The following is an 18048-nucleotide window of genomic DNA, read 5'->3' as shown; positions in this document are numbered from 1 at the left end:
TGATTTTTTTAATTTACAAATTTTAATAATATTATTATAAAAAAATTATAACTATATTAATTTTAGTAATTTTATTTAATTGAGACCACAATAAAAATTAAACTTAATTCTTTCTAATGGAAAAGAGATAAATACTTTAAATTTTTATTTATTATTTGTAATAAAAACTAATGTAAAATTATTTTTTATGACAAATAAATCATAAATAGAAATTGGAATAAATTACCCACTCGAGTTGATCTTACATTATAAGTTTCACCACTTTTTTTTTTTTGGTGACGGAAAAGATCAAAAGACAAAAAAATAAAACACAAGTCAAGCTAAACTAGCTAGAACCGATAGCATCCTACACTAGGATTTACTCCAAGTGTACACCAAGCTTGATCCAAAAAATATGAGCTGAATCACTTCTTGCTCCAGATTTAGTCAACCAATCAGCAACACCGTTAGCGTTTCTTCAAATCAGAAACAATTAAGTCCACAAACTTATCTAAAAGAGACCATTGATCATAAACACAAGGATTAATCCAAAGTACCACAGCACCACACACACAAAAAAAACCCTCTTTCAAGCTATTGAACACTTTGATCACATTTTTCCAAACATAAAAAGCCCAACATCTACAAAACCTTTACCAACATCAACAAAACCTTTCCCAACGAACAAATACTTTAGTTAAGAATTATACTTATAATTTCTCTTTGCAGTGAAGAAATTGCCAAACAAACTTCTCCCAAAAAACAATGTTAACACACCTAGAGTCTCTCACCCTTAGGCCTCCGTGTTTTCTCGGAGCCACAACTTAGTCCAATTCACAAGGGTTAGTTCCCACGTCATCAAATCAATTTTTTCACAAACATAGGACAGGAAGAAGGCTACTTGCATATTATACAATGAAATGGAAGTCAACACCGACTTAACCAAACATAACCTTGCATTGTTAAGCATCCTACCTTTTCAGCTAACAAACCTCCCTTGAACCTTGTCAATAACCTCCTGCCCCGTCCTTTTCGCCACTCTATCATGGCCAATGTTTTGGATAATTGGAAACATATATTTGTAATGAGTTGAGTTTTTTGTTTGATGTGTAATCTCTAAATAAAAAGTTCCAGGGATTTTAATTTCAATTTTTTTTTCCTTTAATTTTAACAAGACGATAAACCATAAATCATAAATAAAAGTACAATCTCACCTACAATTCCCACTGGCAGCGTACGAATTAAGAAGCTACAAAATGGAAATAAGAGAAAGAAAAAACATTGTACAGCTACAAACGAGAAACATGTATTCATATGATTTTCGTTTGTGCTTATGGAGGTCACAATAGAGGGAAGACGAAGATCAAGGCTTCCATAACTTCATTGTGCAGTCTTCACTATAAGTTGCAACAAGATTCCTATGGGGATGATGGGTGACGCCTATAACTTCCTTCTCATGGACCTATCATTAACCAGAGAGAATATCATTAACCGTGAATATGTTGTATATCAAGAGATAAACATAAGTTGTGTTAGTGGTGGAGAAAACACAACATATAGAATAAGTAGCTTGAATATCATTTGGATTGGTTATTTTAATGGAAAAAGTACCATATTATTATTAAAAAAAAAAAAAAGTATTCTATAAAATTCTAAAGAATAAAGATATTTGTATACAATTTAAAAAAAAAAAGTTTTTATTTTATCGAGTGCTTGGATTGGCTCGACTCCAAGATACAGCTGGAAGATACAAGTATAAAAAATATGCTAGCTTATAGATCAACTAACACAATGGTACCTTATATAAACAATATCACAATGTTATATTGTTTCTGGAAAATGAAATTAATTTGAGAGAAATTTATAAATCTAATGTCAGGCTATCTCAAGCAACATACCTTCATCAGATGCTCTAATTTGCCAGATTGGTGACTGAAGCAGTACATATTCCTGCATTTAATTTTCAAATCTCCCAAAGAATTAACATAACAATTTGGAAGTAAAACTAAGGAGGATTAATTCAAATAAAAATTTAATTACAAATTGGAAAATCTCGTGAAAATCATTTTCTGAAGTTTATTAAGGATTAAGCTAAGCTCTTTATTTTCAAAAACCGAAAATATAGCAAGCACAAAAGTCTGAGTAATAAGGCTAAGGCATGGTATAACATCTTTGTCTTCCATCTTGCATGAAGAGACAATATTATAGAACAAAATAAGAAGTATAAATCTATATACCTGTCTTCACCGACGCAATAAATCCATTCTCCTTTAGGTGAAACACAAGCAGCAATGAAGTCGCCACCCTCTCTTTTACCAGATGAGAAGCTCTTAACAACCTAACATGTTTGACACAGAAAAACACGCTTAGAATATAGGACCAGAAATGTTCACAGAATAGGACCACTTATATCAGATAGCATTCACAGAAATGTTCTAACATACTTGGGCACCAACTTGCCTAAAATCCAGTAGTTAACACGCTCTCTCTTATCATAGTTTGAAGAATAATGATTCAATTTCATAACTCATGCAGTATGGGAATCTCATTTTTTATCTTAATAGCACCTACTACAAGTACATATGTATTATTGTTGATTTTCAACAAAAATCAAAATCCACTTCAACCATTCAATTGTACAGTTAGATTTTCTGATCCCATCACAACATCACAATTTATGACTATATGCTTTTATATCCCATTGAGAATTGAATAAAACCACAATCACAATGCCTGCAACATCCATTACATGCATTTTAGTCTCAATCTTTAAATATTGTAAACATGTAATATAGTGTTATCTTCAACAACATACAATAATAACTGAATCTTAAAAATACATATCATTTAGAAAATAAAACAAAACAAAGCTTCAAAATTCAATTACCTTGGTAAAAAAAATTAAGTTACAATTTCCAAAACTTGCAGCATTATTATATTTAAATTACATGAAAACTGAATTTCATTAGTATAGAAAAGGAGAGGGAGAAAAGAAATATGGTGATAATCTATCAACAAGATGATGAATAAAATGGTTGCACAATTGCACCATCAAACTGTTACAAGGAAAACTACATAAATGTAGTAGATTGATATATTTATACTAGAAAGTATAAGAAACCTTTATCACTCCAAACCTATGAGTTTCATACTATGACATTTAGAACCAATCCTAAACTAAAGCTGGTTGGTCAATCCCAAGCCCCGATAAAGAGGATTGTGGTTGGTCATCAACAGCTAACATTAAAAATTTGTCAAATCTTTATGACATGGATCATGGACAGGATGGTGATTTTAGGTTATTGCCAAGAAATGTATTGGAACACTCAGTACATTGTCAAATATTAATAGCTTAAACATGGATATTATAGAGCACTATCCATGACCCCATATGATATGACAATGCTTAGTTGTTATTAGAACTAATAAAAAGTGGAGAGGTAAGACATCATATGAAGCAAGTACCTTCTGACTCCAATATAGTAATGTAATGACTATTAATTCTTAAATATGAAAAATTTCAAAATAATTAAAAGGCAGAGAAACAAATACAACAAGACTATAGAGAATTTGTGTATCTCAGTAAATTCCCCAATTTCACCCCATGTATATGCAGAAATAGATATTTTCAACAGAAACCATGAACATTAAGGAAAATACTTTTGCAGCCACATTAATCTTCATAGCAATATCCCCCTAAATCAAGTATAAAAAATGACAAGTCATCCACTATATAATATTTACCTGTCCTTGTAGTGTCATGATGTATATTGATGATGTTTTATTACAAACAATAATGTGGTCAGTAGTCTTGGGGAAAATATGAACAGAGTTGACAGAAGCATCACCTCCCTAAAAATTCAAAAGAAGCAAAAATTAGGCAGAACAACAAATTTAGAGAGATGCGATAGTAGATTGAAGTTTCTATGCAGTAATAATGGAAAGTTATTAAATACACACTCTTAAAGGAGGTGGCGGCTTAAAAGTTTGTATGCAGTCTGTTGTCTTCACATCCCAGACCTACAATTAGTAGAGGGAAAAGAATTATTATGAATATCCAAGAATTATTATGCGACACATATATGTTGCTGAATAACTGACCTTCACTGTACAATCACTAGATGCAGTAATGATACGACTACCATCAGTTGTGAAAATTGCATCGTTCACATAAGATGTATGCCCACGGAATTCTTTCAACATCTTTCCAGATTTGAGACCATGGATTCTATATTACATCACGAGAAACAATTGCATTAGCAATTACTAACATTTTATTAAAGAAATTATAATAAAATATCAAATAGCTCTAGAGTCAAAGATTATAATAAGTTGTGTAAAATATAAATAGTTGCACCCAATTTAGCAAATTTTACTAGCAATCCCTGCAGTGTAAATAATAGTACCATCTAAAGCTCTTACTCCCTAATAAGCATTTCCCTTCCTTACCAAGTCCCTAACATATTCCATGAAGGCTCTAGGCTCATAAATGGTTATTGAAATATGGACATCAAACAAGTTAATCGAGAAAAAACCTTGCTGTGCTGTCAAATGATGTACTCAATAATTGGCTTCCATCACGAGAGAAGGAAAGGCTTGTCACACCTTGGGAATGTGCACGTTCAAGACGCCGCAAGCATTGACCAGTCCTTATACGCCAGACCTGAAATGAACGACCAATTATACAGATTAAAGTTCCACTTATTAACAGATCAGGTGAACAATGTTATCACACTATGAATTTACAGCAATTGCGGCACAGATAAAAGATGATGAAACATATTGGAATAACCATAAACCATATAGAGTGGCATACAATTAACTAGGAGGACTAGATATGGTAATGAACAAAAAGCTTCATTTAGAAACAAAGCATAAAGACAAAGATAGTAAAAATTTGCAATAGTATTATGATCAGTTGCTATTTAATTCCTCTTATTTTCATTTTAGAATTTCATCAAAGGGATAGTTCAAACAACCATAAAAGGCAGACAATTTACACTCACTTTGATCTTTCCATCTTGTGATCCAGATGCAAGCATCTCTGAATCTCTGCTAAAGTCTACACAAAGCACGGCATCCTCATGCATCATGAACACTTCCTGTAAGTTCATAGAATCAGACAAGGTGCAATGCAAAAAATGACTAGACTTACTGTACACAATACTATACGAAATTCCCTTCCATAAAGCACAAACATATTATTTCAATGTGCAACTACTTTGTTCCAGAAGGTAAGCATGTCTTGTTAGTATTGATAGTTTTAAAACTCGGCTACGTGAATCACGATGTTTTCATGCAAAACAACTCAACAGGAAAGCTCTGATGAAGGTCTAATCCGTGTACTACATCACAAAACAACCCCCATGCATACTAAAGTTACAAGGAAATGGCAAAAATAAATAAATAAATCATTTCTGCATTTATGGCAGTAGTTCCAAATTGGCAACCAAGACTAATCATTATTTTTTCCACAGCTTCCAGTGAATCAATAAATGCAAAGGTGCAAGGGACACTAAAGGTTTGAGAGATATTTGAGGCTCAGAAAATTCCACTTTTTCTTTTGGATGGAGTAATTAAAGAGGGCTAAGTAATTTTAGAGAGAATTTGAAATCTCATGGTAAAATATTGTACTTGCAGATATATATGAAGGGATATACAAATTTCAAGGGATTTTAAGAAGGAAATTGAAGTACCTAAAAGTAACAAAGAGGAAAGTCAGTCATATTAAATGCAAGTAATATATTTATTTCATCCAAATAAGAAATTGTGCAATTGAAGGGAATTTAATCGAACCCTTTGAATTTCCATGTATTCCCTGAAATTTTAGAATACTTCATCCAAACACAACCTAAGGAAACGTATTAGCCAAATTGCTATTTCAAAATTCATCAAAATACATTATACTTAGTCTCAAAAAATTTCAAATACAAACTCACTTACATCTGCCTGGTACTGAAGATCTTTCTTTAGTTTTCCACTTAAGTAATCCCAGACCTGGAAATTTGTCCGCAAATTAAGAAAGAAGCTCATAAAAATTCTAAAGAAATTAAAATATTTCAATATTTGTTTTCCTATCCCAAAAACATTAAATATTCTAATCTTGCATACCTCGATAAACCCATCAACCGAGCAAGATACAAGAAACTGCCCATCTGGTGAAAAGCAAGCGCATTCTGCATGACTTTTTGTCCCAAACTAAACAAGCATACAGGAAAAACACAAGCTATAAGGGTCAGATTCTGCACCGTCCACCATCATTATACAAAAAGGAGCTAGTAAGGAATAACGACTTTTACTATGGAAGTATGGATGACAAATAGAGAAACAAACTAGAAGCACAAGGCAACCTCTAAAATGCGACATAAATACAAGGTCAAACAACCGTGACTTTTCAAGAGATAAATAATGATGAAGTAGGAATGACCATCGTATACCAATTAGCAATACTAAAACAGATTGTAGTTCAAAGGCTTTAAGGATGGCATAACTACCCTAATAACTACAAAACCAACATCTACTAGAAACCTGCCAAATTAGATAATCAGTGCCAGATTATCAGGACCCATGTACATCTTTGGACAATACCCCTTAGCGACCACAGCAACAAGTGCATAAACAAGTGATGGTTAAAGCTTGAACACCAGAAAACAAAACAGCTCCTCCTTCTTCCCCATCACCTCACCTTCCTAAAACTAATCTCCTACCAAGTGTCATATAACCTATAGCTCAATAGAGGTTAATGTATGTTTCTACAGTTCCTGTATAATAAATAAAAATACCTAACCTCAAACAGGGTTAGTGTGTTACTCATGTTTATAACAGAATATTCATTCTTGAAACTAAAAGGAAGAAAAAATGTTATATAGATAATACTTTAAACAAACCCAAAAAAAAAAAAAAACATAACCCTTGTTTGTGCCATCAGTCCTATCTTTGCAGCATTACATGAAAACTTCCTTGGCACAAATTTGCAGGAAATCATGTAGCCTTGCAGATTTGTTTCTTTATATCTCTAATGATGTTCACATCCATTTAAGAATATAACTAAAACAATTGATTAAAACATATATTAATCATGCCTTTATTGTGTGTGAGAGATTTGTCGGGTACATGTCATCTACATCTTGTTTCATAGCAGCTGTTCCACGGAACAAATCAAATTGTGTTCCAGGAGGTAGTAACCCTGAAAGATCCCAAAGGAAAACACCGCATCAATGAGTTGAAGAAAAGTAGAATAGTTGATGTCCTGCACTGAACTGAAACAAAAACAAAATTGCAAATAGTGAATCGGATACAAATGCACACTTCAAAGTGACATCAACATATTACTGGGTGATTACCTTGATGCTGCTGCCACTTCAAAGCCTGACCAATTAGAGCCATTAGTCGAGACGGAGGGACTACAGTAACTTCAGCAGCAAGAGCTGAAAATGCAAAATGCAAGTTAGTTCCAGTTTTCAAGCAATATAAAATGGCACAATGTACTTATACAATCATAAATGGAAAAAATAAACCCACAATAATAAGAACCACCTTGGTGGTTATGAACTTGAGCCATTGAATTATATTAGAATGAACTTTTCTTTTGTGTATGGTTCGATGCTTGTATACAATTTACCTGGGGCAGATTAATATTAGAGTAATTAAAACAATCCTGATTTCAGTCATGTTTAGACTAAAATCTCAATACCTTCTACATTTTTTTACAGAATTAGTAAACTAAATTTGAGACTCGAGTTTGAGTTAGGAACTTGAACAGTTGAACGTTCACTGAATGCTGCCATGCCCACAATCTTACAACACACTTATAGCAAGAATATTGAATTTTATTTAATTAATGATTATTATAGTGTATAGCATAATTAGAATGCTAGTATTCTACTACAGTATTATATAGCTGTGGAAAAGGTAGGAGTATAAGCAACGTTTGTATACACAATACCATAAGAAAATTATCTCCGGGGCACATATTTGAGTGTAAACATATTATACAACAAACGGTATTTTATCTCTTCTATTATCTTTTGCAAAGTTTCTCAATCCTCACAGGAACCCATATCAAAATGCTAGAAAAAACACAATTCATTCAACAAGAAAAAATGAAAAGGGAAGCTGGACAGCCCGTCACCAAAAGAGAAAAAGGAAAGGAGTCCACCAGTTCAAATGATAAGGAATTCTCCAAACCATTACATCCTTAAAAGAAACAATCCTAGAATTATCCTATAAGGGATCTTACAAATGAAAGAATTCCAACTAAACAAAATTGATAACAGGGTATAAAAATGGAATTGGTTTCCTCAAACCTAACAGACCACAAATTTTTCACATCATCACTTTTAACAAAACAAAACGAAAACAGAAAACAAAACTCTAGCAACAAACTGGTTCTCTATCAATCAGAGGAGGGTTCATTTTAAAATTCCAACCAAGACAGAAATATTCATTACAATCAGATACAGCAACTACCAGTAAAGTAGAAGGAAAAAACCTTGGGCAATTAGCGCACGCCGCTTCTCTTTTGTTGAGTCTTGATAAGCCTGTCAGATAGATCACAATTCAGACCTATTCATTTTTCAAGAAAACATGACAATAATACATGAAGATTGTGGTATTTATTTTACAATAAAACATGAGAAAGAAATCAAATCGTTGTATTTAGTATGCTAGCCATATTAGCACTTCACTAGTTGCTTAATAGTCACTACTGAGCCTCGTTTTTTTTTAATTATTAATATTTTTCATAGAATTTATAATATATCGAATCGAACAATATATTTATTATAATTTTAATAATATTTTTTAATAGCTTTTTTATTTACATAGTAATTACAATAAAGAAGACATAATAATGTCTATGAGAAATATATTCTATTTTTTTCTTAAAAAATAAAAAATAAAAAAAGCTGCACTCCTCTAGCAAATTATTATCAAAATATTCAAAACCTCTTCCTCTCTTATCTCTACATAATGTAATAGTCATAAATAAGCTTAACTATAGCTTAATTATGTGAAGCTTGTTGAAAACTTTTTACATAGCCAATCTCAAGTGTAGACAAAAGAAGTGGTTTATGTTAGGCCCTCAATAACCAACATAAATGTTTGCCAAATCCCAATGACATTGAACACACTCCCCCGCACATAAGAGTCTCTATAGATTTGACGGTTAGACTACAAAAAACCACCCTACGTTGGGCTAAATTTTAGCTTCTAGTTAGACGAATGGGGTCAAATAGGGATCCAATCTTGATCATAGTAACCAAGTTGGGTTGGTCTAGTGGTTAGCTCACTAGTCCGCTTAAGCAAGTGTCGGGGATTCGAATCCCACCTTGTGCATGCAGCAACCCATTGGCCAGCGGCAAACCCTTAAATGGAGCTCAGTACCGCGACGAATTAGTCCTTGACCTGTCGGGTTGGGGGATACCGTGGGAAACCAAAAAAAAACTAGTACCTCCAAATGCTAGAGTTGCGTAGAAACATGTGAATAGTTCTATACCTTAACATCATCAAACATCACTAAGTGTCAATTATTTTTCAGGTTTGTCTATCCAAACTTCGAATGCACACATGCCTCATTTAAGAGCAATCCACTTTCCCCGACATAGGAACACTATATACTACCAACCTAAAACAAACAAAAAAATCTAGGAACTTATCATGCATAAAAAGTCACAAACTCACAATTGACCATGACACAGTCTAAGCAGAAAATTAAAAAAAGTAGAAAAAGAAATTAGCAAAACATTGATTGATTTGGAGAGCAGGCAATTGCAAAAATGTAAATAGCGATCAGTACCTCATTCGGGTCAAAATAAGTTCTGACCAAGAGATGTTCAAGACGCAAATATCTTTCAGGTTGCTCCTGTTTCATGACACCCATCACCTGTGTTTGCCTTAAAATTGCACGGGCAGTATCCAATTCTCGAAGTTCAATCATTTCTAATACAATCTGCAACCATTTGAATGAAGCTTCAAATGAATTCAACATACTAGTAACATGACTAACATAAATAACATTTTTAGAGTGTTGATGTTTTGAGCATCACAAAAATGTAGAGTAGAAGGCAAAATTTTAATATTAAAAAAAATATTTCTATATAGAATGCATACCATGAATGGAAGTGATTAAAGAGAAATACCTGCTCATACAGATCCTCCAATTTATTCCTTGGAAGCTTCAATTGAGAAACTTGAGGCAATATTGCATCCCATCTTCCACTATTAATATCAGCAACAAAGGTTTCAATGCTATCCACAGTGTTCAACGAAACCTGGCACTCGTTCTGAAGTGTCTGAAATGTCTGATGCAAGGAATTTTCTTTGCAAAACTGAAGCACAATTTTGATGACACTGAAAATGACAACAAAAATCAATCATCAAAGGATAAAGTATATTACAACTAGACAGTACATATGTACAGATTAAAAAATTTAAACTTTAATTTTTTTTTTAAATTTAAGGAATAAACGAGAAATAAGGGAACTTACTCTCGAGCTTCAATTTCTACCGTAGACATCGCTTCTTATTCTATTGGACTTGGATAATTAGAGTTTGCACTGAAAGATAGAAGGAGCTTAGGGTTTTAGTGTTCTTAATTGATATACATGCGAAAAACGGTTAAACGGGAGAATAATAAACGGAGAAGTAAGTTTGGTGCCGCATTGAACTCAAAAGGTTTGGACCTTTCCGGCGAGGGGGTACTCGCCTGCTCCGTCCGGCGAGAGTGCGGCGAAGCGAGCGAGACTGACTGAAGGAGAGCGTACGTAGTGTAGTTGAGTTCACCGAGTTTACTGAGTTTAGGGTTCACAAAGGGCCATTGTAAAGAACTAAAGATTAAACGGTAAAATACGCTTCTATCCCTAACCAAGTAACCATCATCAATTAAAATTTGAAACAATTAAATAGGGTTTGCGTCAACCGCCATAGTGAAAGAGTGTTATAATCAAGGTTCAGAAAACCGGACCGGTCATCAAACCACTCTAGTTAGTGGTTCATTAATTCATTGGTTCAACCGTGATTCAACCAGAAAAACTGTTTTATAATAAACACCTGATTCTATAAAAATTCAATGAATAAAGCAACGGGTTCTAAACACTCTTCTACTGCATTTTTTTACTTCAAAAGGGGATCATAAACAACTAGTTCTATGAATAAACAAACTACAATGATATTCAATGCCAAAAATAGGCCAATGATAAAATAATAAAGGGTTTCTCTCTTCAATTCTATGTTCAAACTTGTAGCATACCAGAATCAACATAATAATACCGTTAAAATAGTATTCCTTCTTAATTCTTATATACCTCAAAGAATTTCCTACAAAATGAAAATTGAACACAACACAACTTTAAAACAAAAACAAAACAACACTAAGAAATCAATCACCTCTTCTAAACTCAGCCTTAAAACAAAACAGAACAACATTCAGAGTATGAGCATTAATCACAAAAAATTGATTTCTGAAACAACAAAAACAGCAGAACAACATTCAGAGTTTGAGCATTGATCACAAAATATTGATTTATGAAACAAAACAAAAACAGAAGAACAACATTCAGAGTTTGAGCATTGATAACAAAAAATTGATTTCTGAAACAAAACAAACACTGCAAAACCAACAGAACAGCATTTAGAGTTTGAGCATTGATCACAAAAAATTAATTTCTGAAACAAAACAAACAATCAACAAAACAATGAAAACAGAATTTTTTTTCCTTCAGAAGAAGAAAACAATGAAAACATGAAGAATATAATAAATCAATAATCACCAATATCCAGCAAGAATCTCAAAGACAAGAATAAATACACAACAACAATTTAGCAAATAAACAAGAACAAGACCTAAATAGAAAATCCAACAAATTAAATCACAGAAACCTAACAATTTAGCAAATTAAAGCAACAGCAGCCCAACAATTTAGCAAATTATCAACTTAACAGGTTCAAGAACAGAAAATCACAACAACAAAAAATAAAATAAAAATAACAGAAGAACAACAGAACAACAACACAAGAACAATTAGCAAATTAACAAGTTCACACTAACCGTTAACATTTACCAGAAGAACACTAATACAAGTGGAATCATCATGCTAATATGTTTTATACAAAGATGCTATTTGTGCAGCTAAAATTTCCTAATTACTAAGATCCAATTATTCTAATTTCACATGCAATCAACTAAGTTTCTAAAAGCTAGAAATGATAAAACCAACCCGAAACATGGTTAAGGCATTTCATCAAACATGTTGAGTGCGGTAAACTTGAAACGAAATAAGAGAATTCAAAGCTTAGTATCAATCTGATAGAGAAGAGAACATAACTATTGTATACTTTAATTCAGTCTATGAAAAAAATCCAAACCACTGCCAAATCAAATAGTTACTTATTGTAATAGAAATAAGAAGTTGCAGAGTTTCAAGCAGAGTATTGGTGTTGTGTGAGTGTATTGTCTGGTGGTGGGTTTAGGGAACTCACTGCGGCGACAAAAGAGAGCAGTTCGACGGCTAGGTGGAGCGCGCGGGTTGGTCGCAGAGTTTGAAGCAGGGCAACGTGGCTTCCAGACGAACGCGAACCCGAACGGTGAACAGCGAGTGAACGCGAACGGTGAACGCCGAGCAAACTTGAACGGCGAAGAACGCGAACGAAGGAAGTATGCCGAGCTCAAACTTGAGCGCAAACTTGAGCGCGGCTGAGCATACAAAGACGACGGACGCCGAGCTCGAGGAAGCAGCTGCGATCGGTGACAACGAACGGGGGTTGAAGACTCGGAGCACGAGGGAAGCTAGATAGACGGACGGACGGCGGCAGTATGCCACTCCTTGCGGCGGCGGTGGTGTAGGCTTATAGTGCTAGGGTTTTTTGGCTGAGTTTCTGTGAAATGTGAATGAAAGAAACGGAGGGAGAAAGGGAGAAAGAAACGGAGGAGCTTCCGAACCAACAGGGAAAGTAAGCAAATTTAGCAAAAACGACGCCGTTTCTTTTAAACCGGTCGGTTCTCTGTCCGATTCAACTGACCGGAAACCGGCCGGTTCGATGGTTCTCCTCCGGTTTTAAAGGTGCACTTTCTTAAATTTGGAAGACCAAATTGTGGTAATTGGGAAGTCAATACACCTAGTATGGCATGTGTCACTTGACGTATAAAAAATTTATTTATAATCAAAATAATCACTAAAAGTTTAGACGTAAATTATTTTTATTCTTAAAATTTTAAAAATTAATCAAATTAGTCTTTATATAATTTTTTTTTATTTTTTCTTCATAATATTAAATTTGAAGTATTATTTTATAGTAATAATTTTAATATTATTTTTTAGACCTTAATAAATAAATTTTTTTATATAAAATAATAAAAATAATTAAATTATTATAAAGTTATTTTGTCATTTGTATTTTAAATTTTATATTTTTAAATTGTAATTTTTTATAGTGACTTTTTTTTATTTAAACGAGTTTATCAAATTATTATTGATTATATATTTAAAAATTTAATATTTTAAGTTTACAATTTTTTTAAATAACTACTATATTTATTTAGTGACATATAAAAGATTAAAATATTTAAAATAACTATTATATTTATTTACTGAAATTTAAAATATTAAAATTCTAGTTTTTTAATATTTTAAAATAACTACTATATTTATTTAGTGAAATATAAAAGATTAGAACATTTAAAATAACAACTATATTTATTTAGTGAAATTCAAAATATTAAAACTATATTTTAGATTTCACTAAATAAATATAGTAGTTATTTTAAATATTTTAATCTTTTATATCTCACTCTATAAATATAGTAGTTATTTTAAAAAAATATATTAAAATATTAAGATTCAACAAATGATCCCACAATTCGGTTTTTTAATTATTGAGTTCTATCATATATGTTAAATAATAATAAAAATTATAATTTTAAAATAAATATTATATTATATAATAAGATTTAAAATATTAAATTTTTAAATATAGAATCAACAATAATTTGATAAATTTGTTTAAATAAAAAAATTTGCTATAAAAATTATAATTTAAAAATATAAAATTTAAAATAAAAATGACAAAATAACTTTATAATAATTTAAATTATTTTTATTATTTTATGTAAATAAAAGTTTATTTATTAAGGAATAATATTAAAGTTAGTACTATTAAAAATACTTTAAATTTAATATTATGAAAAAATAAAAAAAATTATATGAGGACTAATTTGATTAATTTTTAAAATTTTAAAAATGAAAATGACTTACGTTTAAATTTTCAAAAACTATTTTGATTATAAATAATTTTTTTACACGTCAAGTGACACGTGGCATGTTAGGTGTCACTGACCTGACACATCAACCAATGATATTGTGACACGTGATATTAACCTACCACGTCATCATGCCACGTGGCACTTAATATAACATGTCATCAGCCGTTATCATCTAACTAATGAAAAGACCAATTTGACTTACGTTTTGAGGACTAATTTGAAGAATGTGTGATTTTTCAAAGACGAATTTAACTATTAACTCATTTGATCGAACATAAATTGTTAAATGGTCTGATATTTTAAAAAAATAAACAAATAAAATTAAAGATGTTAAAAAATAAAAAAGATATATGTAATTAAAAAAAGTAGTTTAGTCAAAAAAATATTTAAATATCATAAAAGATACAAATTTAAATCTTCATTATAACATTTTTAGATTAAATTACCATTTTTATTAAAAATATTTAAAATATTGATAAATTTATTAAGGAAAACTAACTTTATAGTCATAAATAATAGATTTTCGTTCACAAAATTATCCAAAATTTTTAAATTATCATTTAATTATTATATTGATTATCAAAAAATTCTTTTCTTTATTAATATTAAAAATATTTTGAAAAGTCAATTTTATAATATCTTTCATTTGGTGTTTAATTTATTTTTTATAGTAATCTTTAAATTTAAAAGTAATTTTTTTTTAATAATTAAATAATAACTTTTAAACACTATAACAATGAGCAAATATTATTTTAAAAATTAAGAACTTATTCCAAGAATATGCATAATGATAAAACATATTTTTAATTTATTCTCAATAATATTAAGATCAATTCTCAACCATTTATATATTACAAAATAAATATTTTTTTATAATGTTTAGATTTAGATAATCGGCTTCGGATATATATATATATAAAGGCATATTAACGAACACCGCCTTGGATATAGATATAAGGCGTATTACTGGTGTCATGCTTCACACACCGACTCTCTTCAGCAGCTGGAAAAAAAGAAGAGGGGTGGTGGAAACCCTCTGAAACAGAAAAGAAATATGGCAATACTTTCGTTGTTGTCGTCGTCAGAAGCAGATATTTCTGTACCCTTGCTCTTGTCCACCGTGACCGTGGTCTCGGCCACTGCCACAACCTTGTTATTAATCTGCAAGCCTCGCCTCATGCGCCTCTACTCCCACAAAAAGAACCTCATAAGACTCCATCATGAAAAACCTAAAAGCAATCCAACTGGCAAGATTCTATTTGTTTCCCAAATCGGAACCTCAAAAGCCCTAGCTTCGTGCCTCTGCCATTTGTTCGAGTCGTTCGGCGTCGTTACGGAGCTCGTAGATGCCAGGGATTACGTGCCCGAAGCCCTACCCAAGGAGAACCTTGTCGTCCTCGTTGCTTCAACTTCGGAAGTTTGGAACCAATTTCTCGGACAAGATTTCATCCCCACTGACAACCGTTCTCTCGGAGCACAGATGTTCGCCGGTCGGATCGTCAATTACGCGGAGGGCTATAAGTTTGGATCGTTAGTTGTGAATGCTTACGGTTTCAGTGCGTTTGTCGCCGGCAAAGGGGCTTCTGGAGATGACACGAATTTGATGGCTAAGGCTGCCAATCATATTAGGGATTTGGGGGACACTGCTGAATTGAACGCGGATTTTGCCAGCTGGTGGGGAAGTGTTGTTGGGGTTTTGCAAGGTGCTGTTTCGGGAGGTGCTGCTGATGCCATGTGCGGGGAATATGATCCTGAGGTCCTCTTATCCTTATAAACTTAACTGGATAAGTATGACGTTTCAATTTATCATCAACACACTGCAAAGCTTTCTATTTAATAGTTAATTGCTGTAAACTTATGGTGATTTGATTCTGTCGTAGATAATATGATTGTTTCCCTAATTCCAGGATGTTGGTTCTTCTGATCCAAAGCTATCCATGACGCAGCGCTTATACCTGTTTGTGGAAAATATAAATCTTGAAAGAGATCATGTTGGGAAATCAGCCATCACGCGCAGGATGTTAACTATAACTGAGGCCAACTTTATTAAGAATGGCACTGTTGATCTTGAAGATGGAGGTCATGTAACTGCCAAATGGCCTCTTAGAGATGGTCTATTGGTCGATTGTCCATTACCATATATGCAAGGAGTTTGTTCTGTCGGTCACAGCTTCTTCTTTGCTGGTGGTGGTGGTGACCTGAATATTATTGACCCAGAATTGTGTTTGAATTGGGATGATCATTACCCCTCAAGGATGTGGTGCCTCAAGTATGAGGGTTCTAATTGGAGTTGGAAGTTTTGTGGAAGCATGTTCTGCTGCCGATATAGACCCTTAGTAGTCCCCTATGATGGCAAATTGTACATCTTTGGGGGTACTGGAAGTGCAAATTGCTGGGTTGATATTTACAGCCTAAAATCAGGTCTATGGGAAACAAGGGAAGTGCCCGAAAGTGCTCTCTTGTCATATTGCATGGACCCTGACTCTTACTTTCTGTGGGAGGACAGCACCAAGCCTCACAAGAAGACCCACATTGTATTGTATTCTTGTGGTGATAAACATCAAGGGCTCATGTCATATGACGTCAAGGCTAACAATTGGGAATACCTTGATTGGAATTTTCCGCCAGTTCCTGAATCTTGTCCAAGGAAACTTGTTCGTTTGGGATGCAGTCATTATCTTCTGATTGTTGACTTCGCTCCAATGTGGCGTATTTATGATTTATCTAAGATGAATGTTGTGGCAACGGTGGGGGTGGATGGTTTGGACAAGACCGCAGAAGTAACGTATATTTTTTGTTGCCACAACACTAGCGATGAAAGTTTAATTTATATGTTCATGGAACCTGGAAATGTTTTCGAGGGAGAGCCATCTACTAACTCTGGTTCTGGGGTTGTTTCTTATGCCAGAGTCAAGCTCCAACTCAAAACTTTTTCTGCCAAGATTGAATCCAAGGGTAATCTTAACCTTGGTGATTATGTAAATCTTTATATGTGAGTATGCCCCTCTTTCTCTCTTTAAACTTCTTGACCGTGTTCATTGAGCTTTGATATTACTTCTTTATCTCTGTGGACACTGGACAGGTTTGCTGTTGGAGATGAAGACCAATAATTGTAAGAAATTCTTTGTTTAAGACGTTGAAATTAAAGAAGAATATTTGCACAGTATCCTAAAATTGAAAACTCCCAAATCCTGAAAGAAAAATTACACCTTGAATGGCCATTATTTTTTAATATTTTAACTAATGAATATACTCACCATAAAATTGTCAGAATCTAGCAACAAATAAATGTATATTCAACAAAATTAATGCTATCCAATTTTATTGAAAATGTGCTTAAATTTAATGATAGGTCTGCTCATCTTCGCTTATTGGTTTTACTGATCTGTATATTTTTGCACTTGGTTCCAATATTCCATTATGTTTGAGGGTGCTTCTTGTTGGTGGCACTCATGCCTCTGAAGAAGGAAGGAATGCAAATTAATTTGTTAATTGCTATTGTACTCTTGATTTTCAGGTTTCAATCTTGACCTCCAAACTATCAATGATGATGGGGAGTTAGAAAGCGACCAAGATTAATTGTGTTAAATTTGTTTAGTGACTAGACATTGGTTTTTATTTCTTTCTTTTTTATCTTGTTTGACATTGTATGTTTCTTGTGTTTTTAGTTTATGTTCAGACGTGATCATAGTTGTATAAATTTTAAAAATTAATCTTGTTTGTTAGATTCGAATAGTTATCAGGGTGGGGTTTTATACTTCTTAAAGAAGGGCGGGTCAAGTGGGGGAAAAACAGTTATCAGAACCGACCCG

General features: G+C 32.8%; 2 protein-coding genes across 6 annotated transcripts; one reads left to right on the top strand and one right to left on the bottom strand.

Moving 5' to 3' along the window:
• Window positions 1–1116: 1116 nt before the first annotated feature.
• Window positions 1117–12933, bottom strand: LOC112720361 (suppressor of mec-8 and unc-52 protein homolog 1). Of its 4 annotated transcripts, none has more exons than XM_072206504.1 (18): window positions 12457–12909; window positions 10662–10769; window positions 10467–10535; window positions 10119–10329; window positions 9776–9928; window positions 8471–8519; window positions 7323–7406; window positions 7062–7165; window positions 6091–6177; window positions 5923–5976; window positions 4986–5081; window positions 4515–4642; window positions 4081–4207; window positions 3940–3999; window positions 3724–3831; window positions 2217–2317; window positions 1878–1929; window positions 1117–1441 (listed from the first exon to the last, which is right to left on the bottom strand). In XM_072206504.1, exons 3-18 carry the CDS (start codon window positions 10493–10495, stop codon window positions 1343–1345), a joined length of 1542 nt encoding a protein of 513 aa, XP_072062605.1. In that variant the 5' UTR covers window positions 10496–10535; window positions 10662–10769; window positions 12457–12909; the 3' UTR covers window positions 1117–1342. The 4 variants fall into 4 exon arrangements, with proteins under 4 accessions (XP_072062605.1, XP_072062606.1, XP_025627061.1 ...); XM_072206505.1 differs by having other exon boundaries at window positions 10685–10769; window positions 12457–12899; XM_025771276.3 differs by lacking the exon at window positions 10662–10769 and having other exon boundaries at window positions 12457–12933.
• Window positions 12934–15113: 2180 nt separating this feature from the next.
• LOC112720359 (uncharacterized) lies at window positions 15114–17961 on the top strand. 2 transcript variants are annotated; one of them, XM_025771273.2, is made up of 4 exons: window positions 15114–15992; window positions 16144–17228; window positions 17319–17348; window positions 17754–17961. In XM_025771273.2, the coding sequence occupies exons 1-3, from the start codon at window positions 15291–15293 to the stop codon at window positions 17344–17346; spliced, it is 1815 nt and encodes a 604-aa protein (XP_025627058.1). In that variant the 5' UTR covers window positions 15114–15290; the 3' UTR covers window positions 17347–17348; window positions 17754–17961. The 2 variants fall into 2 exon arrangements, with proteins under 2 accessions (XP_025627058.1, XP_072062604.1); XM_072206503.1 differs by lacking the exon at window positions 17319–17348.
• Window positions 17962–18048: the final 87 nt, after the last annotated feature.

The sequence above is a fragment of the Arachis hypogaea genome, chromosome 11, assembly GCF_003086295.3.
Source record: "Arachis hypogaea cultivar Tifrunner chromosome 11, arahy.Tifrunner.gnm2.J5K5, whole genome shotgun sequence".
In the NCBI taxonomy this organism is placed as follows: domain Eukaryota; kingdom Viridiplantae; phylum Streptophyta; class Magnoliopsida; order Fabales; family Fabaceae; genus Arachis; species Arachis hypogaea.
The sequence above is the reverse complement of the archived record's forward strand: the minus strand, read 5'-3'. Positions and strand labels throughout refer to the sequence as shown.